Below are 27,291 nucleotides of genomic sequence, written 5' to 3' on the forward strand. Positions count from 1 at the left end.
CAAGGCCTAAATTTCGTGAATGCAGCCCACTAGCTGAGGTGAGTGTGAGACCCCTGGTGTACGCCATGCAGAAACAACACAATAGACAGTTTCAGCACAGTGTAAACCAGCAACCGCAAAAATTTAGCATCAGCAATGTGTGCTCCACACTGCGCATGCACTGCATGTAATGTTAGCTGGGTCTCTTACATGTGACAAGAGTGTGTGTGCACTATTAGCACTGAGTAGGACAACACACGTGCTGATTTCAGAGCTCTACATCACCGGCCTGCACTCTTCCGTTTGTTTGCCACTAATGCTCAGGCTTGCTTTGGATTTGAGTAATGAGTAGAGGTGTGCAAATGTAAAATTTTCAACTTTGAAGCAAATTCGAATAATGGAAAACAAGTGCAAATTGAATCAAATGTTTTTCTAATATTTTGGAATACAAATACTACTGACTTTAGTAAAAAAAAAATGTTTTTCACCAACCAGACATGACCAAGTAAGTTTGTTGTACAGTAAATATTATACAGGAAATCTATGCATTGTACAACACTGTTGCTTGACAACGCCACATACGCTGTTATTTATTATCGTCATGAAGAACGAATAGGTGCTTGGTATGTTTCGGAAGCAGCAACACAGTTCTGCATGTCACTATTCCTCCCGACAATGAAAACAGCCACTCCATAGACACACTAATCCTCAAGCATGTTTTCTCATTTGGAAGCAACAGTGACAACTGATGGACACGATCTTCATTGTAGGTGCTTCATCTTAGGATAGCCCAGAATAATGCTGGGCTTCCTTCATTTTGAACATTTCTCTTCAATTTTGCAATTGCTCCCACTTGTTCCGGTGGTTTTGTTTTCTATAATTAGGGCACTCTAGTGCAGCAACGTGCTCAGCCTTATACACAATGCCATACTCTGGCCACACTAGTTGAACACTGGCACCGCATTTGAAACTGTTTAATTTGTCTATTTGTGCATCAAATTCTGTTAAATTTAGCACAGGCGTCTTATTCTTTGTGCTGATTTCAACACTTTTGAGCTCTTCACGACACAACCTAAACAATTTTTGCTCATGAACAATTACATAGGCTATAGCAGACAAAATCAACATCTATCACATCAAGGAGAGAGCTGGTGCGGGAACATCAAAGCGGTTTTGCCATCTGAGTGTTCTTTTTGCATATTCTGTCACTTACCAGGCATGGTCAGAGTGTTGCTTTCGCTATTGTGAAAGTGTAATGTACTAATACAAGAAAAATCATTTTAACACGAAAGTGTTTTATGCCGGGGTCCACCAAGACTTTAGTGATGTATTTCAGTCATGGATATGACGTTGATAAAATGGATGTTAACGGATGAGAAAAAAAAACTGTAAGAAAAAGTTCGCCCGCCGGGAATCGAATTTACAGCCTCTTGGTCCAGGACGATACGCGCCCGGTGCTCTACCGACTAAGCTACCGGGGCAGATGCACGACACTCCACAAAAGGGCCTTATATCTCACACATTCTCCCTCGCATGGTGCTCTCTGTTGGTGGGGCCTCTGGGGCGCCATGACATAGGACGATGTTTTCAACAAAGAGCTTCGCTACCTCGGCGACACTTCCTCTGGGCAGGGCCCTTGTCTCGGCGTAGCGGGTGAGGTAGTTGGTAGCTATGACGATCCATTTGTTTCCGGAATTGGACGTCGGGAACGGCCTCAGTAAGTCAATCCTGACTTGCTGGAATGGCCATCGAGGTGGCTCAATAGGCTGAAGAAGTCCGGCTGGCCTAGTAAGCGGTGTCTTGCATCGCTGACAGTCCTGGCAGGTCTTTACGTAGTGAGTGACGTCGGCGGCAAGGCGCGGCCAGCAGTACTTTTCCTGCATTCTTGCGAGCATGCAAGAAACACCCAGGTGTCCAGACGTCGGGTCGTCGTACAGAGCCTGGAGGACCTCTGGTCGCAATGTCAAGGGCACCACGAGAAGGCAATCGGCTCGAAGCGGCAAGAAGTTCTTCTTTACGAGAACATCGTTGTGCAAGAAAAACGACGTCAGTCCCCGCGTGAATACCTTCGGAATAACGGTGGTCCTGCCCTCTAGGTATTCCACAAGGCCCCTGAGTTCTGGGTCCACTCACTGTCATTCGGCGAAGGCGTCGGCAATTATGGTTCCCAAGAAGCAGTCATCCTCCTGGTCGTCCTGCGGTGGTGTGTCGACAGGGGCGCGAGACAGGCAGTCAGCGTCAGAGTGTTTCCTTCCAGACTTGTAAACGACGGTAATGTCAAATTCTTGAAGTCGTAAGCTCCACCGTGCGAGGCGACCTGAAGGGTTCTTCAAGTCAGCTAGCCAACACAAGGCGTGGTGGTCACTCACAACTTTCAAGGGCCAGCCGTAGAGGTACGGGCGAAACTTCGATGTAGCCCAGATGATGGCGAGGCACTCCTTTTCTGTTGTGGAATAGTTTATTTCTGCCTTTGATAGCGACCGGCTAACATAACTGATCACCTTTCCAGCCCGTCAGTCTTCTGCACAAGGATGGCGCCAAGTCCTACGCTGCTTGCATCGGTGTGGATTTCCGTATCGGCGTATTCGTCGAAATGCGCTAGTATCGGCGGCATCTGAAGGCGTTGTTTCAGTTCTTGAAATGCTTCGATTTGCGCCATTTTCCACTTGAATGGCACGTCGGTCTTCGTGAGGTGCGTTAGCGGCTTGGCGATTCGAGAAAATTTCTTGACGAAGCGTCTGTAGTAGGCGCACAAGCCTAGAAAACGGCATATGGCCTTCTTGTCGATGGGTGGCGGGAAGGCAGCAATGGCAGCTGTTTTCCGTGGGTATGGGCGAACCCCATCCTTGCTGATCACGTGACCCGAAAACAAGAGCTCCTCGTACGCGAAGCAGCACTTTTCAGGCTTCAAGGCGAGTCAGGAGGCCTTTATTGCTTGAAGTACAGCTTCAAGGCGCTGAAGGTGTTTGTTGAAGTTTGAGGAAAACGCAACGACGTCGTCCAAGTACACGAGGCACGTCTGCCACTTTAAGCCGGCCAGTATTGTATCCATAATCCGTTGAAAAGTCGCAGGTGCCGAGCAGACCAAAGGGCATGACCTTGAACTCGAACAGGCCGTCTGGTGTTATAAAGGCAGTCTTTCCTTGGTCTCTCTCGTTGACTTCTATTTGTCAGTAACCGGTCTTGAGGTCCATCGACGAAAAGTACTTTGCGTGGTGTAATCAAGCCAGAGCGTCGTCTATCCGGGGAACAGGATGCCCGTCCTTCTTCGTGACTTTCTTCAGGCGATGATAATCGACGCAAAAACGTAGAGTCCCATCCTTCTTCTTCACTAGCACCCTGGGAGATGCCCACAGACTCTTGGACGGCTGGATGATGTCTTCGCGTAGCATTTCGTCGACCTGTTTCTTAAAGGAGCACTGACACAAAATTTCGAAGGCGAGATAATGAGTGAAATAGATGTACGTGGAGGCATACACAACGTCTACGAAATATCAAGGGCCAACATAGCCTAGAACATATTTAAAATCAATTTTAAAGTGCATGCCGCGCGACTGAGCGAGATGCGAGCGCCTCGCGACGTGGACATCAACGCGGTGGATATGTAAACAAACTACGTCACGAGTTTGTGTTGGCTGGTGGCTGGTTGCTGGTTGTGCCCTTGCCTTTGCATATTTCTTCCTCCGTGCCTGCGGCTTTTCGTGTGCTGGTTGTGCTCTCTTCCGCTGCTTGCTCGTCGTGCCCGTGGGCAGATGTTACGCACCCACCTTTGTAAACTCTGTACATATTGCTGCACTGACTGCTTGATAAGTGTGAATATGCCGGGTTTTCACTGCGTGGTTGACTTTTGCCCGTCGAAGTCACGGTTAGGCTCAAACATGCACAGATTTCCCGCGGATGGCCTTCGCTGGCAAAAATAGATTGAGTTTGTGCACGATACCGGACGCACAGATTGGACGCCACGTAAGACCAGTCGCATTTGCACACTACACTTCGAGCCTGGCTGCCGCAAAAGAATTCCGCCGGACTCAGAGTCGGTGCACCAGCTACATGCAGATGCTATCCCGACTATTTTTTACTCTGCAGCGTGTCCCCTTCCGGAAGGTTCACATCCCAAATGGCCTCGATTAGAGGTTCATACTGCTTGAGTAGTGCTCTCGCTTATTGATAGTATCACATGCGATGACGCCTAACGGCCTCGATTAGAGGTTCGTACTGCTTGAGTGGTGCTCTCGCTTATTGATAGTATCACATGCGATGACGCCTGTTATCGCGCAGGCAAGCACGGACGCAGAGATTGAGGCTGCTGTGTCCCTTCCAATGTCCGTGGACATCGGCGCTGACTGTGGGATGAACGAGACCGAGAATGCAGGAGGTGGGTATTCATTGCGTTTTGGCGACTGAGATTGAGTTCCATTGCGGCCGTTTCTTCCTAGCAGTGCGGGTGTCCGATGGCACACTTTCGATTGCGATATTGGTGATCGAATGCCAGGCTGACGTTTGGCTCTAGCACAAGCTGCACAACAGTGCCGATCGTGTTCAAGCATTTCAATCCAGAGCAGCCTTGGACGCGATCAAAAGTGGACGCGTATATCTCCGCTTTATCAAACGTTGCTTCTTGGTACTGGGGAAATGACATGTCATCAAGTCGTATTTGGAAACATTGAGATGCACGTGAACTTCTGTGAGTTGGAGGCTAGGCCGCGTCCCGCAAGTAAACGGTCATCACGATAGGGATAGGTGACAGCATGCTAAAGCTGGAGACCCAATAAAAAAAAAAGAGCTACTGCAACTTTAAGACATTTCAGGGCAATTTCAATTTGACCCTGATATTAAGCTCCATATTTAAGTACCGCATAGTGAGACGGTTTATGAATGAATAACAGCAGTCCCATCCAATGCATGTTACACAAAATTGGGCAATTTTTAACTAAGAAGCTGCCCACGAGTATGTTGAAAAAAATATCATATTTGTACAGCACATGAAGCAAACAGCACGTAATCTGTAGTTTTAAACATGAAGAAAAATTATGTAACTACATTATATGAGAACTAGACTGAAGCCAAATACCTGACTACTTATTTCCACAGGGGAAGTAAATGTGGACGCACAAGTGCAGTGCTCTGTTGAATTATACTCCAAGGCAACTCAAGCGGTGCGGAAGTGTAGCACAAAAGCTGCCAAGGTATATACAAGCCAATCATTGAAGGAAGTGGGTGAGTGCCTTTCATGTCATTGTAATATTTAATTATGCTGGCAGTCCTCAAAATAGTGTACTCATGCCCGACTGATTCCAGCATGCCAGACTGACCTGGAGCTTCCAGAAATTCTTTTAATGGAGGAGACATGGCATCGGTGCTCAACACCATTACCATCGGAGATGTCTGTGGAACATGAAGTGGATGTCCATGACAGGACGTATGAGCCCACATTAAACAGCTCAACTGCATGAGTGACACAACTTTTGCTTACCTTGTTTGAGCATGTTACTGCATTCTCATAAATGCAGTGGCTTCGGAGTAAATCTCTCAACTACAAGGTTTTTCTATCCCACAAAAAACTAAAAATATCAGAAGTAGTGTACCACTGCCTTACTCAAGGCCCATAAATGTGCTCATGGAAGCGAATGGTGAAGGCCATTATTCCTGTCCACCACTTGCTAGCTTGATGAAATACTATATGTGGCAGCCCACGGGCAATGGTAGTGTCCCTGTTTGCAAGTTATAGCATCGTGGGCATGCCCCGTGGTAATGGCTTGGAGGCTATGGTTCTGTGCTGCCAAGCATTATGAAATGAAATACGGGCCACGAAAGCCACATTCTGGTAGTAGTTAATCGCAAAAATGCTCATGTGGTGTTATTTGGGTACACATTAATAATAACTCGTACTTCCCCTGTACACAGTGCCTCATAATGAAAGCGTGGCTTTGCCTGTAAATGACTCAACAATTATTGATAATTTCATTGTGGGTGAGGCCCTTCCTGTATGATGTAAAAAAGCCTGTAAATAAAGAACCCATTATGCCTTTGCATTGTGCACTTATAAAATGTGCATAATTGCTTGCATTGTCATTAGGGCAACCTTCTGTATTGCAAATGGTACTGTTCAACAGCACACATTTGAGGCAGCTCTCTGTACCCTAACCTGTACTCTTCTTGTTGCTTAGCTTTTTTCTTCATTTGTGTGTTTGTGTGCACAGCGGACAAACAGATGTTCATGCAGTGAAACATTTTTGCAGTGCGGATACGTGATAATTTAGGTTGTTGGTTTCACCAATACTTATTCCTGGTGCGCTGTTCTAAATTCAGTGCATGGTGGTTGCATGAAAATATTTGTTGACTCACCCACAACCATGTGGTGTTATGGAGCAATTGTTTTAATGTGCTCTATGAACACTATTCTCCACAGATCCACAAGCGAACCTCCTGCAGCTAGGAAGTTCCTCGTCTATGAGGAATGCCTGAGGAAACTCTTCATGTCTTGCCATATCTGTGGTCTTCGCACTGAACCTTCACTGCAGGTGTGCCTACCTTTTCTCCCTCAAACAAATGATGTAATTATGCATTTAATGAGACACTACTGATACACCACTTAAACTAAACTGCTCTATGAGATGCTCTGTTAAAGGAGCACTGACACAAAAATTTTGGACCTTTTTTTTTTTGTTGCGATAGCTTATGATCCACTTATCACGGCTGCAAACCTCGCTTGCGCGAGTGTGCGACGGTTATTTATTTAGAGACGTTTTTAGAGCGCCCAGTCGCAGTTTCGGTTTCAAAGAGCACCGAGCTAGGCAGGAGCACTTATGGGGGCCGGATAAACACAGCTGGCCCCGTGACCACACAAAATTGTGACGTAGGCGGCGCGCGAGAGCGGGTGCGGCGGGTGCGGCGGGCGCTGCACTGACAGTTCGTCCGCTACGCCAGTTCGTCTGATGTGAGACGCTTCGAGCTGCTTGCTTTTTGATCCGCGTTTTTCACGCTAGAAGAGCGGACGTCGTCCATGTCGTTGCCAGGCATGGTTCGAGCAGTCAGTAGAGCATTTTAGTCTGTCCGGCATTAAAAAAAGCGTCGCGTAAAACCAAATAAAGTGTCCCCAAGCTGGCACCAGGTCACGTGACGCCAGCTATGGAGGATTAGAAACAACTAACAAACGCGTAACCTATGCCCTCCGAGCATTCGGAAGCGTCCATCTCAACTCACTAAGCCTACAGCATCGATTATTTGACTATGGCTCTCAAAAACGGCGCCGAATCGGGACGAATACATTGCTGTCGAAGCTTAAGGACATGAATCTAAAGCAAATGGAAGCCCCAGTTCGGAGCTTACACGCTACAGAGCACACGGCGGCCACTTGATAGATTCGAAGTGGACGACAACCGCTTTTGGCAATGAGGCCATGTTTTTCAGAGGCGCGAATGCCTCGCCGGCGAAGCTTGCCGTGCAGCTTGGACAGCTCTCGCGTGTGCGGTGACGGCCGACGTTCTGCGGCACCACGCCGTTGCAGCAGGCTTGCCGCTTGTGTGAGCGGGCCATAACATCTGCCAAATGGCACGACGAGCGAACAGCGGAAGGGAGCACAACCAGCACACGCAAAGCCGCAGGCGCGGAGGAAGAAATGGCAGGTAGCACAAGCGCAGAAGCACAAGGGCACAACCAGCAACCAGCCAACACAAACTTGTGACGTAGGTTTGTTTACATATCCACCGCGTCACACTTTTGCGTGGTCACGTGGCCTGTTGTGTTTACCCTGCCTCCGGAAGTGCTCCTGCCTAGCTCGGTGCTCTTTGAAACCAAAACTGCGACTGGGCGCTCTAAAAACCTCTCTAAATAAATAACCGTCGCACACTCGTGCAAACGAGGTTTGCAGCCGTGATAAGTGGATCATAAGCTATCTATTGCAACAAAAAAAAGAAGGTGCAAAATTTTTGTGTCAGTGCTCCTTTAACGGCCTCGCGTTCTCGCGTCGAAACTCAGTACGGGCTCTGATGGATTGGTCGGGCACCTTCTTCTCTTATGATGCGATGTTTCACGGCTAGGGTCTGTCGAATTCTTGACGACGATGAGCATTCCTTGAATTGCAGAATCAGGGCTTTAAGATGGTCTTGCTTTTGCTCCGGGAGGCTCAACTTCACATCAATATTTTGTTGGGGACCTCAATCCTTCGAAGCAGGTTCGGTTGCATCAAAGAGGGCGAAAGCATTGCTGTCGTCCAGGAATTCGTCGATGTAGGCGACTGTTGTACCAATGTTGAGGTGCCTATATTCATGGCTGAAGTTTGTCAGCACTACCTTTGCTTTGCCATCTCACAGCTCGGCTATGCCTCTTGCGACGCAAATCTGACGGTTCAGAAGCAGGTGCTGATTGCCCTCGACGATGCCTTCAAGGTCTGCTGGTTCTTTGGTGCTGACGGAAATGATGACGCTGGACAGAGGAGGAACCGTGATGTGCTCTTCTGTCACATTCAATACGTGGTTCCTTGGCGTAGTGGGGGGCGGCAGCAATTTTCCTGAGGTTAGTGTTATTGACTGAGACCTCAAATCGATGAAGACATCGTGGTGACTTAGGAAGTCCATCCTAAGTATCACATCCCTGGAGCAATGTTGTAATATTACAAAGCTCGCAGGATAAGTCCGGTTATTGATGGTGACTCTTGCGGTGCAGACTCCAGCCAGCATAATTAGGTGGCCTCCAGCAGTCCGGATTTCGGGGCCTTTCCAAGCAGTCCTAACTTTCTTCTACTTTGTGGCGAACGGTCCACTGACGACGGAACAGTTGGCTCCAGTGTCAACAAGAGCGGTAACGTTGTGGCCGTCGAATAGTACGTCGAGGTCACTAGTTCGTCGCTTTGCGTTGAAGTTAGGTCGGCGAGGAGGCGGGGCGTTGCGTTGGGCTGCAGCAGTATAGCTCATTGCTTGCAGCTGCAGCTGCGCCGACTCGGGGATGCCCTGCGACTGCTGGATTTCTTCTCGGACAATGCCTGCGATCGAGGCATCTTGAGGCTGGCACGACGGGAACATTCGATGAAGTTCTTCGCGCACTACGGCCCTTATGTTCTCGCGCAGATCGTCGGAGCCGATAGCTTGAACCACTGCACTGTCTTGGATCAAGCGGCAGTTGTATTGCTGGGTGAGCATTTCAAATGTGCTCTTGATTGTTGTGGCCTCAGAGACAAATTCCTGGACTGTCTTGGGTGGCTTTTTCATGAGCCCAACGAAGAGAAGAGCTCTTGCCTTACTCCTCGCATGAGGAAACGGACCTTCTTCGCCTCAGTCATGTTAGCGTCGGTGTGGCGGAAAAGTCTGGTCATTTCTTCCGCAAAGATTGTCACCTTTTCGTTCAGGAGCTGGACCCGTGTTTCCAGTAATGCAGTGGCCCTTTCCTTTCGCATGACGCTTGTGAACGCTGCGAGGAAACCGGTCCAAAAGATGTCCCACGTTGTCAGGGTAGGCTCCCTGTTCTCGAAGTACACATAGCGTAACTTGTCGTTGATGTCCCAGTTGTGGAAGGCCGCAGTCCTCTCGTATGACTCGAGCCACTTTTCGGGGTCCTCACCTGATGATCCCTGAAAATCGCCAGCTCCCTTGGCTGCTGCATCACGATCGCGGGCGGTGGCGCAGTGGCTGTCACTGTGTCCATTGTCTTCGTCGCCGTGGCTCTTGGCTTGTATGGTAGGAGTCCAAATTGAGGGGGTAGTCCTTTCAGTCTATAGCTTGCTCGACTGTCCCTGATGGTGTTGGTGTCTTCTTCATGAACGGGGCTGGGTTCACAGCTTGAAAGGGGCGTCCTGAACATGATCGTACCCAGCACCTCCACCAGATGTCACGGGGTCGTGACGTCGACGAAGGCAGCAGTCGGCGTGTCGAAGATGAAACTCTTTATTTGGCCGAACCTGTGGCCGGGAAACTGAAAGTCGAACTACAGCAATACACACTGCACACTGATAGCGGCGAGCAGAGCGTCGGCCATCGATAAACTGCTCAGCACTAAGGCGCGTAGGCATTTATACATGCAACATCAAACATTCCAGCCTTATTGCTGGTGGCCACGTTAGTTCTAGAAAAGACACAGCTGTTCGCGTTTCTGCGCTCAAGTCTAGCAGATCATCCCAAAGTAATCTGCAACTTTCCCAGACATTCTGGCGCGGTTTGCGCAAGGCAGTAGTAATGCGTGTAGGGGGGCATTAACATAAAACATAGAAAAAAAGGAGCGTGTGTGGCAATAGTGCATTAGATACGCGAAGACATGAAATTATATTCAGATGGGTGCTGGGACAAAAAAGTGAAGAAAGAGAAAGAAGTGCGTTTGCGCTGTAATTTTAGCCTCAGGAACATGTACCAACTAGAGCCGAATGATATGTTATTTTAGTGACCAGAATCGATGCCCGCAGGGAACGCGAGACGTGGCTTCACACGCCACTGCCAAGTGCCTTCTTTATTTTCTTCTCTTGACGTCGCGCACTATGCGGTTTTGTTTGCCGCCCAAAGGAAGGCGCTGCAGGGTTTTGGGACAACGCGAGTGAAAGAGTCCTAAAGTGGCTTGCGTTCTGCGCATGTGTCCTGGCGGCTCGCAAATTTCCTGAGTCCCCAATTCAAAAACTGTTTTAATTGTGTTTCGCCGGAGTTGGGATGTGCGCCTTCAACTTGTACTTTGACATACAGGGCGTGGTTGGCCGTGCTCGCGTGATTACCTGAGAGGGAGTTTTGCACGTCTTCTGCTTTCACTGCAAAGCTTGCGTTCAAACTACAGACCACACGAAGGTCACTTTGCATGCTGCAGCAGCCATGTTCGTGAAAGGAGTGATCTGCTAGCTATAGAAGAGCCAAAGTAGGGGTTAGTTGAAGTAACAACTGTGAAAGTTCGCGCTCGTCCTATGTATACCTTAGCGTTCTTTTCGTGCCACCTTTGTGTTTGAGCAGCACGCTGCAAGTGTCGAGCTGTGACAGTTGTTAGTTCGCACTCGCCTTGTGTGTTTTCTTTTCCTACGTCATTTGTGCTTCAGCAGCCCACAGCAAGTTTCTAGCTGCTTGCCGTCCTTCCTGTGACATTCAAATTTCTTGCTATCGCATTCATCGCTTCGCCGCTGAGGCGAAACTGTGACTTTCTTTAAGCACGCAGAACTCCTATATTTTGTTCTCGTTGATTTGTGGCAGCGCTGTGAGGTCCGCTGGCCATTCGGCACTTGGTCATTCAGCACTTGGTCGAACGCTCTGCCAACAAGTGCGGATCAGCCTCTCCATGGCCTCTCCTTAAAGGGGTCATGAAGCACCCCTTGGGCTTGTTGAAAAAACACAACCTGCGGTAAGCTGACATGGCTATGAACTGCTCTGCAAAATATTACAGTCGTGCGCGCCGCGTAAAGGCCACAAGCGGAGCGCGAAGTTGCCATTTCCTCAGGCGCCCTCTTTTCAAACAGAGGCCGGTTCTCACTCTCGTCGGTGGGCGGGGCATCTGCACGTTGACATCGTGGAGACATAGCATGCTTATTGGCTGATAGCCAGATGAAATGCGCTTCTTGCCACAAGGTGCCGCCACTTGCCCGCGCCGCACTCCTCAGTCTGCTAACTTTACACGGTAGCCACACTCGCTCATGCGAATCACAGCGGGAGAGTGATCGTGTTTCACGAAGCGCGCTGACGTAACTTCTTACCCCCGTGCCATCCCTCCCTGTCTAGCTTCCAGTGCACTCGTCGGCACGAGAAAAGAGAAAGCACTGAGAGCGTGCGCCAAACCCCTGTAACTCCGCTGATTCTTGACGGATTCGAGAAATTTTTGCAGCAATCGATTCGGGAGGCAGTAAACTCCGATACTAAGGTCATTAGATCATTACTTGGAAAAGTGGTTCATGACCCCTTTAAGGAGACGCTAGCAGACGATTCCGCAACTGCACCTAACAAAGAATGCCGGGCGCACCCAGTGTTGCCGAAGCCCCAAGCATTAAGAATATCCTCTCTTGTGCATGAAAAACATCCGTAAACAGTGGGCAGGTGCTCGAGCCGATGTTTCGACAAGTGGACTTGCCTTCTTCAAGGCTGGAATTGATTTCCTCCCCTCCTCTGTGCAGGCACGAAGCATACTGCCATGATGGCTCCTTCTTGGGAACCATAAGTGCCGACGACTTCACTTAACAACAGCAATCCGACCTTGAACTCAGAGGCCTTATGGAATACCTCCAAGGCAAGACCGCCGTCGTTCTGAAAGTATTCAAGCGAGTACTGGCATCATTTTTCTTACGCAGTGGCGTTCTCCAAAAGTACTTCGCACCACTTCGAGCCAAGTACCTTCTTGTGGTGCCTTCAGCATTGTGACCAGAAGTCCTCCAGGCACCTCGGTGTTTCCTGAATGCTGGCAAGAACACAGGAAAAGTACTGCTGGCCGGGCTTTGCCGCCGACGTCACCAGCTACATAAGGACATGCAGAGACTGTCAGCGGCGCAAGACACCGACAATAAGACCAGCAGGCTTTCTTCAGCCAATCAAGACACCTCAGCGACCGTTCTAGCAGATCGGGATGGACCTCCTGGAACTGTCCCCAACATCAACTTGCAGTAATAAGTGGATCGTCGTAGCTACAGACTACCTGACCCACTACGCCGAAACACGGGCCCTGCCCAAAGGCAGTGCCGCCGAGGTATCCAAGTTTTTCGTTGAGAACATCGTCCTACGTCATGGAGCCCCAGAGGTCCTCTTCACAGACAGAGGTACCGCCTTTACTGTGGACCTAACTCAGGCGATTCTGAGATACAGCCAGACAAGCCACCACCGGAGCACTGCCTACCTCCCACAGACCAATGGCCTCATCAAGCGGCTAAATAAGACCATCGCCGACATGCTGGCCAAGTACGTCAACGTCAAACACAAGCCCTGGGATGCCATCCTTCCGTACGTGACCTTCGCATACAACACCGCCGTGCAAGAAACAACGCAGATGACACCCTACAAGTTGGTCTACAGAAGGAACCCGGCAACGACGCTCGATGCCATGTTAACCAACGTCCCTGACGAAAACCTCGACGTCACTGTTTACCTATAGCGCGCTGAAGAAGCCCGACAACTCGCCCGGCAAGGCATCAAGAATCATCAGATGACTGGGAGCCGCTGTTACAATCTTCAACGACGCTTCGTGGAATACCAGCCAGGCTACCATGCTTGGGTCTGGACGCCGATACGCCGACGTGGACTCAGTGAAAAATTTCTTCGGTGATACTTCGGGCCATACAAGGTGCTTCGACGTCTCGGCGCTCTAGACTACGAGGTCATCCCGGACGGCATTACGAACTCCCAGCGACGCCACGCACGACCCCAAGTCGTCTATGTCATGCACCTTAAGCCGTTTTTTACGCGTTAGCCTACCCGTGGACTCTACTTTGTGTTTTGTTATTGTAATTTATTTGTGTATGCACTAGTTCTTTTTCCCCTTCTATGTTCTGTCACAAGCCTCGGGACAATGCTTCTTCAGCTTCTTCAGAAAGGGGCAATGCCACGCGCGCTTCTTTTGCTATGTTTATGTAACTGGTCCGGTACACGTGTAATCGCTGTCTTGCGCAAACCGCGCCCGAATGGCTGGGAACCTTCCAGCTCATTTCAGAATCTTCTTATAGCCTTGAGCGCACAAACGCAAACAGTTGAGTTCATTCTGGAACTAACGCGGCCACCAGCGATAAGGCTCCAATGTTCAATGCCGCATGTATAAATGCCAACACGCCTTACCACTGAGGAGTTTATCGACGGCCGACGCTCTGTTCGCCGTTATCAGTGTGCAGTGTGTATTGCTGTAGTCGGACTTTCTTTTCCCGGCCAGAAAAAGAGTTTCATCTTGGACACGCCGACTGCTGGCTTCGTCGATGTCACAACCCCGTGACAATATACACATGAGCGCTAAGGAAATCAGTTCCGACCTTGAAGAAGGCAAGTCCACTTGTCGAAACGGCAGCTCAAGCACCTGCCCACTGCTTACGGATTTTTTCATCGCAAGCTTTTACCTTCTCTTTCCGGCCGTTTTCTGGATCTGTATTGTGCATGCATTTTGAGAATAAGATTTGATTCCATTTATGCAAAAATGGGACATGACTGACTTCAGAATAAACAGATCTTTAGTTACTTGCTATTAAGATTAATTACTGAAACTAGCACAAAACAATGAACCACATCTCTTTCTTTCTTGAAATATAATATCAACTGCCTTGAAACAACGCTGTGTAAATTTGACACCATTTGCAGACAGTCCATCGTAATTTACACAGAAGAGGATACACTTCAAGTAATTTCCAAAAGACAGCAGAGATGACAATCAGAAGGGCACAGTTTTTATACTGATGACTTAGAGTAGTCATTGCTCCAGTAAAACGTGATGCTTCAAGTTAACTTGGAGTCTGTAACTTTAAGCTCTTTATATATTAGTCAAATTCTGCAATTAATGAAATTTTGTTGGCAACCACATTACCAATTATTGCACAAATTCCAATATTTTCTGCTTTTTAGCTTGTTCCATAATATGTTTTTCTCAAATCTCCTATTGTTCATAAATTGGAACCGTTAATCAGTCTTGGGCAGTAACTAGTTACTAGTAATGTGTTACCGGTAACTAGTTCCTTTTTTCAGTAACTTGTAACGGTAACTAGTTACTTTTAAGCTAGAGGAACTTGTAACTGTAACACTGTTACTTTTTTACACAGTAACTGTAACGGGAAATACCGTTACAGTTACTACTGTTTTTATAAAGAATTATGCATAGAAGCAGACGTTAAATGCCGACATTAAACGATTTCACCATATCCTCTCCACCATTCAACTTTCCAAAATAAGGCTCCCCTCACAGTTTAGGAGAGGAGGTCGCTAAGAGGATTACATTCCCTGCAGAAGATCGAGGTCGACGCTTCATCTTTAACGCAACTTCAAGTTTACTTGTAAACTAGATATCGTAGATCAGTCACATTGCAACTGAACAGCTTCGTAATTCACGTCCATTTTTTTTCAGCACATATATCTTTTTTTCTTTCACTTAAGCTTCTGGCTGTGTTCTTGATGTACCGGTGGAGCATTAGGATGCCTAGTTTGTAGTCTCCTTCGTCCATGGCTCCGAGCTAATCGTGTTTGACAGGCGGCTAAAAAGCAGCAGCACGCGAAGCAGCTGAGAACCAGCAATACCGTGAACTAGATCAGCAATTTTTTAAAACCTCTTTGGAACTGATTGTAAAGGTTTACTTCGACTTAACTCTACAGTTATTAACAAAATGATGTAGACGTTTGACCTCCTGTGCAGGTGGCATCCTCAGGTTGTAGCAAGGTGATGCACTGCGACTAGCGAACCACGATTCCAAGAGTTTTCTTCTCCCCACCTTCGTCCACTAGCCAGCGTCGTCTCATTGTTTAGATCAAAGCAATGCGCTGTTGTCCAGCAGTGCCAAACAAGCCCCGCCTTTCTCAGAATGTGTTGCATGGGTTGCTTTAGCAACATCCCGTTTTTCCTGCCTGTTTCAGCGATGTACACGGCGCAGTCCCCGCATTGTACTTGTAGATGATCCCGCTCTGATCGTCCGCAGGTGTGTGGTCTTTGGGTTTCACCCACACGTCCCAAGGTATAGCGGGGCTTAAAAACCGTTTGCATGCCCAGCGCACGCAAAGCTCTCCGAACAGGGTCTCAAACCTTGAACAAAGGGAATAGGCACAATCGACGTTGTCTTCACTCATGACGTACTCCTTGTTCCTCTTCGCATGCATTTTTGGGTATCGTTAATAAACGCTCTAGGATACTGTCGTCGTTCCAGTGCATCAACCATGATTTCCAGTTCTAGTATCCCAGGACTTCTATTGCTGCGACAAAATGAGGTGTACACAACGACTACTCGTGTTGGGCCCCGTTTTAAGTTTTCTTCGTCTTCGGGTTTTATCAAGTGCAGTTTTGACTACCCGCATGCCTTCGTACGTTTTTATTAAATAAATTCTAGCATTTGCTTTGTGATCGATTACTTATTTTTTACAGTAACGGAAAAGTAACAATGTTACTTTTTCACAGTAACTGTAGCAGGTTACTTTGGAAACTCTGTAACTCTAACTGTAACAGAGTTACTTTCTTGGTTTAGGTAACTGTAACACTTACTTTTTACTGGTAACATGCCCATGACTGCCGTTAATGCTTATTTACTTATTGAAATATTAAACATCTTGTCTTTCCAGGAGCATTACCCTGTTCTATGTTTAGTAGATATGCATACTCATTTTTGTTCAGTGTGAACATGTGCAGCAGCTCTGTATCATTCATTTGTACATGATAAGTGTAGGTCAGCACTTTTGTTGTGGAGTCATGTTTAACCTCCTCAATACTGGACCCAGCACACAACGGTGTAAGCCATTTGAAGAGAGGTCCTGAGCCCCCAGGCTGAGGGGGCACCCCTTGGGATTAACATCTCAAACATCACATTTGAGTTGCTTGACAGTTTACTGCTCTCCTTAAAACCACCTCTGGAATCTTCTAATGAGCACAAACAAAGTACAAAAGTGAAAGCTGCTTATCGTTTCAAAAGGCACCGCAGAGCACAAGCTTTCTGAAAAGCCATGGGTAACTTCCGACGTGCCGCAAATGCTTGTTATTCTAGGCTCACAAAATGGAAAGTAAATAAAGAGTCCTCGATGAATTACCGTAATTTACTTATTCGATGGAACCCATTGATAATGAAGTATGAATGCGATCGTACGAGTAGGATCGTGTTCCTTTTTTTTTTTTAGATCACTGGTAAACACGAACATGCTTACAAGAAGGATTCCAAGGGTAAATCCTGGGAGGCTATTTCTAACTGTATACACAATGGGGAATGAAGCTGAAGTTAAAGAAAAGTTGTACGTTTACACGTTATAACAAAAAAGTGCTAGCATTTTCATTTGATGGTTTCACACGAATGACGTACTAGCTAGAAATATGCTAGAGCCTACCTACGATTTACATTCAGAAGGTAACATCGCCAACGCACGTTTCTATTAGTAGCTGCTTAGTGCCCTTAGGTCAAGTGCCCTGATCTGCCCCAAGGCACTTTTTTTTTGGAAAGCATGATTTTGGTTTTTATATAATTAAATATAAAATCTAGATTTATAAAAACCAAGAAGGCAATATGTGGTCCCCACTTGGGATTTTTCTGGTTTTACACCACCTTAGGTGTAAAAGCGAAACACCAGCTTAGGTGTGTCGCTGGTAAGCTTGAGGGGGCTGGTTCGATTCCCAGGCGCCACTAATCGATCTTCAAGGGCGGTGAAGTGCAAAAACAGCCATGTCCATCCCCATGGTGTGCCTTCTAATAATACCGTGGCTCCAGCACATAAAACTCCAGAATTTATCTAATTTCACTTATTCAGCAATAAGGAGTTCTCAATTTTGCCAACCATATACAGCGATAGACGTTAAGTAACATTTGAACGCTTGGTGTAGCTTTGATTGGCCATGCCAAAGGAACTGAGATTACGAGAGACACCGAAGCGGAGGGCTCTGGAACCACCTGGTGTTATTTAAACATGCACTTACATCGCACAGTACATGAGCAGCTTGCCTCCATCGAAACGTGAACACCACGGCCATAACTGGTCCCGCGTCTTTTGGGCCAGCAGCCAAGCACCATAATTACTAAGCCACTCTCATCGCCACTGGTGAAATTTCCTAAGCATGGAAATCCGTAACCACGATAAACATGGTTTTGTCTCTCACTGATGCCCTGAAGGAATATACCCACCAGCCACATTTCACAATTATTTGCAAAAGGCTAGCAAGGTATTCACAAGCTCGGTAGCTAGAGGGTACTAAAGAGAAAAATGATTTTTACAGTAAGTTACTTTTTCACGATACCAAAAGCACCACTCTTGACACGATGAGATGCTTGGTAAGTGAGAATGTGCGCAAAAACAAATTGCAGATGGCAATGGAACCTTGACATCCCCATGGCATCACAGGTTTTGACGGCACTTACTGGGACCTATAGTCGGATACAGAAGTCCAACAAGCCAATGGGCCTGCACTCTAGACTGTCGGAGTGGGACTATTTCTTTAGTTGCAGAGGCGATCAACTGCCATGCATCAATCATCTGGCCTCTCCCGAGTTCCCAAGTTGCACATGAATGAAGAAGGTGACTTTTCAAGGGCTCGTGTTTCCTTTGTTAGACACAATATTAATGAGAACTAACAGACAATAATGCCAAGGAAACTATAGGAGATGTTATTTGTAGTAATTAGGATATAAAGGTGAAGAAAGTAAAGTGGACAAAAAGATAACTTGCCAAGGGTCTCGTTCTGGCAGACTTGATGCCTTCAGGTACTATGCGAGGGATTATTGGTCAGCTGCCAGCTCGTAAAAAGATCACGTGTTACGTGACGCCAACAGGCATAAAAAGAGTGTTCCGCACTCGCCGCCATGGCTGCGATCAGCGTTGACTAACACTCCCAGGTTTAAAATGTACTGTACTGAATGCGAATGACGGACGCTCCGCTGTTATGAAAGGGGAAGACGACAATCGGTGACTGTGGTTGTCGCTCTCGCTCGTGCTCGCTGGTAGCCTGACCTGCCTTGCAAGAAGCCTTCCGCGACGCAACGTGTAAAGTTGCTCGAAGCACAACACCCCCATTTGAAGTGGTGGAGGAGCCGGGGTTCCCATCATCCTGGAACTTCACAATCGGATGCTACCATCACCTTTCAACATGACTGCACCTGGCCCTTCACAAGCTGCTGCCACCACAACGACAGTCTTCTGTACTGGCGTGCAACGGCAACGCGACCCGCCCGTATTTCACGGCAATGACAAGCACGACGTCGAGGATTGGATCGTTGAGCACAAACTCGTAAGCGCTTCCAACAAATGGGATGACTGCGACAAGCTCACCAACGTGCGCTTTTACCTAGCTGATGTGGCCAGCCTCTGGTTTAAAAACCATGAGGCTGACATCACCACCTGGTAGACCTTTAAGGCAACCATCACCGAGGTCTTCGGTCGTCCCGCCGTGCGCCGGCTTCGCGCGGAACAGCGTTTGCGTAGCCGAGTCCAGCGCCGGGACGAGACGTTTACGAGCTATATCGAAGATGTCTTGTCCCTATGCAAGCGTGTCGACCCATCTCTCGCCGAAATGGACAAGATAAAGCACATCATGAAAGGAGTCGACGACGACACATTTCAGATGCTTGTCGCTCGGAACCCTCAGACTGTCACCGACGTGGTCCAGCTCTGTCAGTCGTACGACGAGTTGCGAAAGCAGCGTGTCTCGACGCGCCACGCTGCCGAGGCTACAGCTGAGGTTTCCGCCCTTGTCGATGACGTCGCTGCTGATCACACCGTTTTACTGCCATAGATGAAGCAGTTCATCCGTGAGGAAGTTGCGCGTCAACTTTCCCTTGTCGCCCAATTACCTGAACCAGTGACATTGGAACCACATCTTCGTCAGGTCATTCAGGCGCAAGTCGCGCAGGCACTACCACCATCACCGCCTGCCACTACACCGCTGACTTACGCGGCCGTCGCTGCCCGACCACAGGCTCCATCTGTTTCTGGCGCCTACCGGGCCACCGGGTCCTTCTACACGACGCCGCCGCCGCACACACGCACGATGGTACCCCATCCTACTTCGCCCTCCGGACCTTCTGTCGTTAGCCCATGGCGCACCTTTGATAATCGGCCGATATGTGTCGCGTGCGGTTTGGCAGAGCATATAGCCGCTACTGTTGACATCGCAGCTTCCAGTCTCAGGGCGGTCTGGCTTCCTCCAATTATCAGGCTGCCCAGCATTCCCAACGACTTTCTTCGGCTGTCACTGACTCGTTTTCCCCTCGACGCCCTTTCGACTCACGCCGTTCGTCTTCGCCCCGTCGCCGATCCATCTCCCCCATGCTTCGACGACCTAGCCCTGCACGAGAGGAAAACCGACAGCCGCAGTTCCGGAAGCAAGAACTGCATTGTCGTCGAACTCTGCAAGGCCTCCTCTTCATCTGCCCAACGAAATTGATATAGTAGTAGAAGGTATCGCCGTACGTGCACTTGTCGACACAGGAGCCGTAGTTTCTGTCATTAGTGAGAAACTGTGCCGCAGTTTGAGAAAAGTGACCACACCGCTTACGAATCTTGCCCTGCGTACAGCGACATCGCATTACATCCCGCCTTCGGCTCAGTGCACAGCTCGTGTTGTGATTCAAGATGTTCGGTATGCCGTTAAGTTTGCTATTCTTCCGCGATCATCCTACGACGTCATTCTAGGATGGGATTTTCTTTCTGCCCATCAGGCCCTCGTAGACTGCGCTCGTGCTGAACTCCGTTGTCGAGTCCGTGCCCTGACCTCGACGACCGCAGTCCCCCTAAAGTGTTTGCCGCAGCTGACGCCCAGATCGCGCCTTTGTCCGCCGTCATAGTGCCTGTGTTTTCGCCTGCTGCCACTAACTCTACTGTTTTGTTTCAGCCATCTGTAACGAGTGCGCGTGACTGAACCTTCATCCTCCCGTTTGCAGTCATCAAATTTTGCAATGGTTCTGCGGCACTGTCACGAATTTCGGGTGGCCCGGTGCGATGGACTCAATCAATGACTCGGTTATTGGCAAACAACATTTATCACACAAAGCCACGGCACCCCAAAAATATAGATATACAAAAAAGACAAGTAACAATAAGCAAACTTACTCTTCAATCTAAGCATGAATCCTTCTCACAGTTCTATCTCGTGCTAACATAGCTTCATCAGTCTAGCATCGAGATCGCTGCTTCATTGCGCCGCTCTTACTCGATTCTTTCGACACCGCAACACCGCTGTGCTTAATTCCAGTCATTGTCGGTCTCCTACGCGATCCACCTTCGACTATCTTGTGTGACGAGTTAGCCGCCGCCTGTCAGGTCGTCGTCCACCGAGGCTTGACTGCTAGACCCGTTAGGCCTAACGTCGTCATCGATTCCTTCGCCCCGCATGGCGTTCCATCGCTGACGTGGCCCTCCGGGGACTGCCTTCGGTGGCTTGCTTCGGAAGGGGTCTTGCGCCGGGAACGTCCGTACTTGCGGGGCGCAGCCACTGCATCGCCGAGGTGCCTTGCTCGAACGTCGTCGATCTTGCCGGCCTCACCTCGGGACGCCCGCGTCACCGTCCACAGACCCGAACGCCCGTCGCTGCCGTCGCCAGTGCGTCTGCTGGCGATGCGACCTTCCTTCGCCGAGCCCACACAGACAATCCCAGCTCATTCCTCTTCGTTCTCCTTCATGGCTCGGTTCGCGTGCCTCGAGCTCTGTCGAATATTCCGAGCACGCGCTCGTGCCGCTTCTGTTTTGAGAACTTCGTCATCATCGTTTTTTCGCCGCCTGGCACTCACTCGTGACAGGCACTTTACATGTGCAACGTCTCTGCTGTCCCGTCTCTTGTACTACGCGGCGAATGTCTGGGGAGCCTCACTACTTTTGCTGACAATTTCGATGATACAACACTTGGAGACACGGCATCATTACTGCCTTGTGCCATCACTTCTGCAACTGACACAGCTGCTCCTATGGACGTATTCTGCAAAGCCGTCGATTCCCACCTTATGCCTGTGCAGAAGAAACAGCTTGTCCAACTCCTCCAGTGTTTTCAAGCCTCCTTCGACCACGACCAGCCTTCTTTAGGTCGAACGTCAGCAGTTGTCCACCGTATTGATACCGGTCAACATGCACCACTGCGACAGCGTTCATACCGTGTGTCGACTTCTGAATGCCGTGTCATCGATCAACAGGTAGACGATATGCTAAAGCGTGGAATAATTGAGCCATCCAGCAGCCCCTGGGCCTCTCCAGTTGTGCTGGTAAAGAAAAAGGACGGATCCATCAGGTTCTGCATGGACTACCGCCGTCTCAACCGTATCACGCGCAAGGATGTATATCCTCTACCGCGCATCGACGATGCCCTAGACTGCCTACAGGGTGCAGAATTCTCTTCCTTAGATCTGCGCTATGGCTACTGGCAGGTGCCCATGGCAGAGGCCAATCGCGAAAAAACGGCTTTTGTTACGCCTGACGGCCTTTACGAATTTACAGTCATGCGCTTTGGCCTCTGCAACGCGCCTGCCACTTTCAAGCGTACGATGGACACGATCCTTCGAGGCCTCAAGTGGAATATTTGCCTTTGTTATTTAGACGACATTATCATCTTTTCTACCGATTTCGCGACCCATTTAACCCGCCTCGAGCAATTTCTTGCTTGCCTCTCCGCTGCGGGACTGCAACTGAACCCGAAGAAATGCCACTTTGCCGCTCGGTAGCTTACGATCCTAGGGCATGTGGTTTCGAAGGACGGTATTCTCCCTGATCCCACCAAACTAACAGTCGTTTCAGTGTTCCCAAAACCAACTACTATGAAACAGCTCCGAAGCTTCATCGGCCTTTGCTCCTATTTCCGGAGCTTTGTCCGCAACTTCGCTACCATCATTGCTCCTTTGACCAAGCTCCTCGCTGGCTCTAGTGATCTTTCGGCGTGGTCTCCCCCTTGTGACGATGCTTTCGACGCACTGCGCCGCATCCTCACGTCACCTGCTATTCTGCGACACTTCGACCCATCTGCACCCACTGAGACCCACACAGATGCTAGCGGTGTCGGGCTCGGTGCTATTCTTGCGCAACGGAAAGATGGCTTCCAAGAGTACGTCGTTGCCTACGCAAGCCGAAGTCTTACCAAAGCCGAAAGCAACTATTCTGTCACCGAAAAAGAATGCCTTGCCATTATTTGGGCGATAGAGAAATTTCGGCCTTACGTGTACGGACACCCATTTGACGTAGTGACTGACCACCATGCCCTGTGTTGCTTGTCGTCACTAAAAGATCCAAGTGGTCACCTTGCCCGATGGGCGTTACAGCTCCAAGAATACGATATCCGCGTGGTGTATCGCTCTGGCCGCAAGCATTCAGACGCAGACGCCCTCTCCCGTTCACCCCTGTCTCCTGTCTCTGCCAGCTTCACACATACTACCTGCGATACCACCGCCCTCACCATCTCCGACATGACCTCTGAGCAACACAAGGATCCTCGGCTTGCTTCCATTTTAGACGTTCTGTCTGGTCGGACCCCTTCTCCATCTTCTCGGATATTGCATCGGCAAGCCGAGCACTTCACCACTCGCGAAGACGAGCTGTACCGCCAAAATTACACACCCGGCGGCCATAAGTGGTTACTCGTCATTTCGCGTCACCTCCGGTCCGAAATTTGTTCTACGTTCCACGACGACCCACAATGCGGCCACGCAGGTTTCCTTAAAACTTATTCTCGGATCAGGCTTCGATATTACTGGCGTGGCATGTACCGTTTCATTCGACAGTACGTTCGGACATGTTCCACATGCCAGAGACGCAAGACTCCCCCTCAACACACCACCGGCGCCTTGTTACCTTTGCCATGCCCTGCCCGACCGTTCGACCGTGTCGGCATCGACATCTACGGTCCCCTTCCCAGCACTGCAGACGGTAACCATTGGATAATCGTTGCCGTCGACCACCTCACACGGTACGCCGAAACTTCACCCCTTCCTTTGTCTACAGCAAAAGACGTGGCCACTTTTATTCTCCACAATCTCGCCCTTCGTCATGGCACCCCTCGAGAGTGCTGAGTGATCGCGGTCGTGTGTTTCTCTCGGATGTGATCACAGCATTGCTGCGTGAGTGCCGCGTCGTGCACCGCACCACAAGCGCCTATCACCCTCAAACCAATGGGATGACAGAACACTTTAACCGTACTCTCGGTGACATGCTGTCGATGTACATCTCGTCAGACCACTCCAATTGGGATCGAGTACTACCGTTTATTACTTTCACTTATAATACCGCCATTCAAAGCACTACTGGGTTCTCCCCATTTTTCCTCCTTTACGGACGCGAGCCTTCTTGTACTATGGACACTATTCTTTTGTACCGACCCGATGCCTCAGAGTCTACAACTCTATCCCAAGCAGCTACATATGCTGAAGAATGCCGCCAACTTGCATGCTCATTCACAACACAAGACCAGGGGCACCAGAAGCACCACCACGACGCGTCCACTAGCACTACTTCCTACGATCCTGGCTCGCTCGTTTGGCTGCGTGTGCCATCTACTACTCCTGGCCTTTCCACCAAGCTGGTCCCCAAGTACCACGGTCCATATCGTGTACTTCAGCAGACTTCGCCGGTGAACTACCTCATCGAGGCACTGGAACCGTCTTCTGACCATCGCCGCCGTGGCCAGGAAATCGTTCATGTGTCCAGACTCAAACAGTGCTACGATCCTCCTGTGTTTTCTGGCCCCTAGGTCACCAGGATGGCTCCTTATTGCGCGGGGAATAATTGTACTGAATGCGAATGATAGACGCTCTGCTGTTATGAAAGAGGAAGACGACAATTGGTGACTGTGGTTGTCGCTCGCTGGTAGCCTGACCTGCCTTGCAAGAAGCCTTCCGCGACGCAACGTGTAAAGTTGCTCGAAGCACAACACCCCCATTTGAGTACATATATACCCCATGAAGTGGACAGGAGGATGACTGCCGTCGTAGCTCAGTGGTAGAGCATAGGACGCCTTATTCGAAGGTTGCAGGTTCGGTCCCTGCCGGCGACAGGTTATCTTTTCGTCTGCTTTACCTTCTTCACACTTTATCCTAATTACAACAAATAACATCCTCTATACTTTCTTTGGCATTATTGTCTGTTAGTTCTCATTAATATCAAGTTGCACATAGTTATTCATTGGCAACAACCAAGTATATTGTCCTCTACGGGAGCCAGAAACCCGAAGTTTCAGGAAACTTTGTTGAGCCAATGTGGGTGACTTTGAAATCACCCTGACATTCATGTGCACAATTATCAGAATGAGATTTAATACTTAAATTATGACCTTCATATTTAATAAAGCTATGATAGTTACATTCATGAAAGTTTTCAAAAAATAACTCATCAGTTTAAACTGATTCACTGTTGCACTTTACAAGGGGCACTAAACTACACACCCCATACATGAATGAAGGTGAGTAAATCAAATATCCAGGCCATCTTTCCAGCACCCCACAAACTGCGTAGGGAAGGCTACAATTCTGTCAAGAATGTTACAAAGGGTCTGCCCTTTCTCGTGGTAGATTCCGACGGACGGAACAACTTTATTCAGGTTTCTGTTGTTCATCTGCACGCCACTTAACGAATGCGCCATCGTCGGCAGAGGCCGCGGAAAGCTCACAAGAGAAAATAGTCGAGGCTCAGTCGGGAGACTCGGTGTGCTAGCTAATGAGAAAAAGAAGCTGCACTTTTGAAACATGCGCGGCAACGCAGCAATGCGATACGTAGCGTTATATGGGGCACGCGTGGGAATGATTTCCCCCTCCCGTCCCTTTTCTTTATTCATCATGCTCAACTTTTTGTAACAAAACGACGGCCGCGCAGGAATGATACAACAGGCGTGACACCGAGAGATCAAGAAAACACAAGCGCCGTCTTTTTGTCGTCTCGATCGTTTGCTCCTGTGTTTGCATGATTGCGTTATTTTATCATGAACCAACTCACTCGGTCGTTCTGATGGCGTTCGAGCGCGGCGTTTGTCAAACATAGCGCACTAATTTTGCTCGGCGCACCAGACGCGATGCTTCCAGAAACAGCTCGCGTTTTGCTTTTCCTTTTTGCGGATCATCACTGCGACAGTACAAATGTTCACCGCTTTAGTTAAATGGGCGCTTCCAGCGAAATGCATACGTAGTATGAGCGTAGCTGCAACTCACCTCCGACCATTTTTCGCAACACTCGCCACAGCCGTGCGACTTGTCCATTGTTGATCACCTTGATTAAACCCTGATCATTAACATTACAGAGCGTTTACAGATTAGTTACTGTGCACGTGGGCTTTGTTTACACTCATCTACGCTCATCCTTGCGACGAAGGTAGTGAGTCCAGACCACAGGATAAACTCCAGCTTTATTCTGCAGACCAGACTACAAAATAAAGTACAGCGTTATTTTGTGGACCACAATAAACTTGCGCGCTGTAGTACTACCTGGTACAACTAGAGTGTACTAGAATATCTCCAGTACTACAGTGAGTACCATAGCTACAGCCACTGATCTTCACTAGGTCAGTGGCTACAGCTAACTACTGTAGCTACAGCGCTAGAACGTAGCTAGAACTCTGCCCTTGCTTGTCCCTTCCCCAACTTGCGGCGAAAGTAGCGGCGGCGCTGCCATCGCCCAATCCTCCCACTTGGTTTGCTCGGCGGTATGGCCAGCATCTCATTTGGTCGCGAAATGCCAAAAATACAGCGTTTAAACCTTTGTTACGCGCCAGGTTGCACAACTGGATATCCACGTCTGCAACAAAGTTGCAAGTTATCCCTTTTTAAGGCCCGGAAAGACCAAGAACGACGACTTCTTTGGGAGCGGAACCTCCATCGGCTTGACAAACCGCTTGACGCCGATTGTGCTGCGTGCGAGTTACATTTCGAACAACATTTCATTGTCAGTGATGCTACCGCTGCGCCAATTGCGCCAGACTGCGCCAAAGTGCCCTGGCTGCTACAACCTGCTACATTTCCTCAAAATTTGGCGATTCTGCGCCAAGCTTGCGCCAAGGGGGTGTACTCTAACTTTCAGAAATGAAACTAACTACATGAGGTTCCCCCATTGAGAGCGACATCGCGCTGTACGCAGACCACGCAGACGTACGCGGACGTTCTCCATAAGAGTGATGAAAATGGAGCGGATCTGTTTACAACAGACATTCGGATATTACATACCAATTTGCGGCGTTATGTCGACCTCCGTATTAGTTCCATTGATTGAGCTTCGTTTACAACGGATTCTGGTACAACGGACATAAGGTCCGTTCGATTCGCCTGCACCACCGGAACCAGTTCACGAGACCTTTCCATTCGTTTCAGCAGTGCAGCAATGGCGGCATAGAGTTAATGGCGGCCTCTGAACCACGCCATTCGTTTCAAAAGGTGCAAGAGTGGTGCAGTTCACGATTTTCCTGCACCCTCTGTCATGACGGTGCGGCTTGGTGCAGTCTTGCGCGTGCGCAGCTGAGCAGACGACGCAGCATTCAGACGTAGGCGCTCTACACACCTGAGACGTGTTTTGCCAAAGTGTTTGCGCCTCATAGACTGTCCACGTGCCGTGTACCGCCTGTCAACGTTCCGTGGACGACGTAAACTGAACGAACAAAAATAAGGTCTGCACCATGTCGGCCCCTCGTCATTCGTTTCTAGTGAAGCACCGTGCCTGCACCACTGAACTCCCTGCTGAACAATTTCTGAACTTCTCGTGCACTGCCGTGAACCGGTTCCGATTGGTGCAGGTGAATCGAACGGACCTATACACATTTTCAAATTCTCACGCC

At 49.0% G+C, this 27,291-nt stretch overlaps 1 protein-coding gene across 3 annotated transcripts in view; it reads right to left on the minus strand.

Moving 5' to 3' along the window:
* The window catches only part of LOC119388282 (proteoglycan 4), a 287,761-nt gene extending 261,880 nt beyond the window's left edge, over positions 1-25,881 (minus strand). For all 3 annotated transcript variants that reach the window (XM_037655967.2, XM_037655963.2, XM_037655964.2), the window contains exon 1: positions 25,679-25,881. In XM_037655967.2, the coding sequence (XP_037511895.1) occupies positions 25,679-25,726 (48 nt within the window). In that variant the 5' untranslated portion in view covers positions 25,727-25,881. The remainder of the gene's footprint in view (positions 1-25,678) is intronic.
* Between the last annotated feature and the right edge of the window lie 1,410 nt (positions 25,882-27,291).

This window comes from Rhipicephalus sanguineus, chromosome 3, assembly GCF_013339695.2.
Source record: "Rhipicephalus sanguineus isolate Rsan-2018 chromosome 3, BIME_Rsan_1.4, whole genome shotgun sequence".
Classification (NCBI taxonomy): Eukaryota; Metazoa; Arthropoda; class Arachnida; order Ixodida; family Ixodidae; genus Rhipicephalus; species Rhipicephalus sanguineus.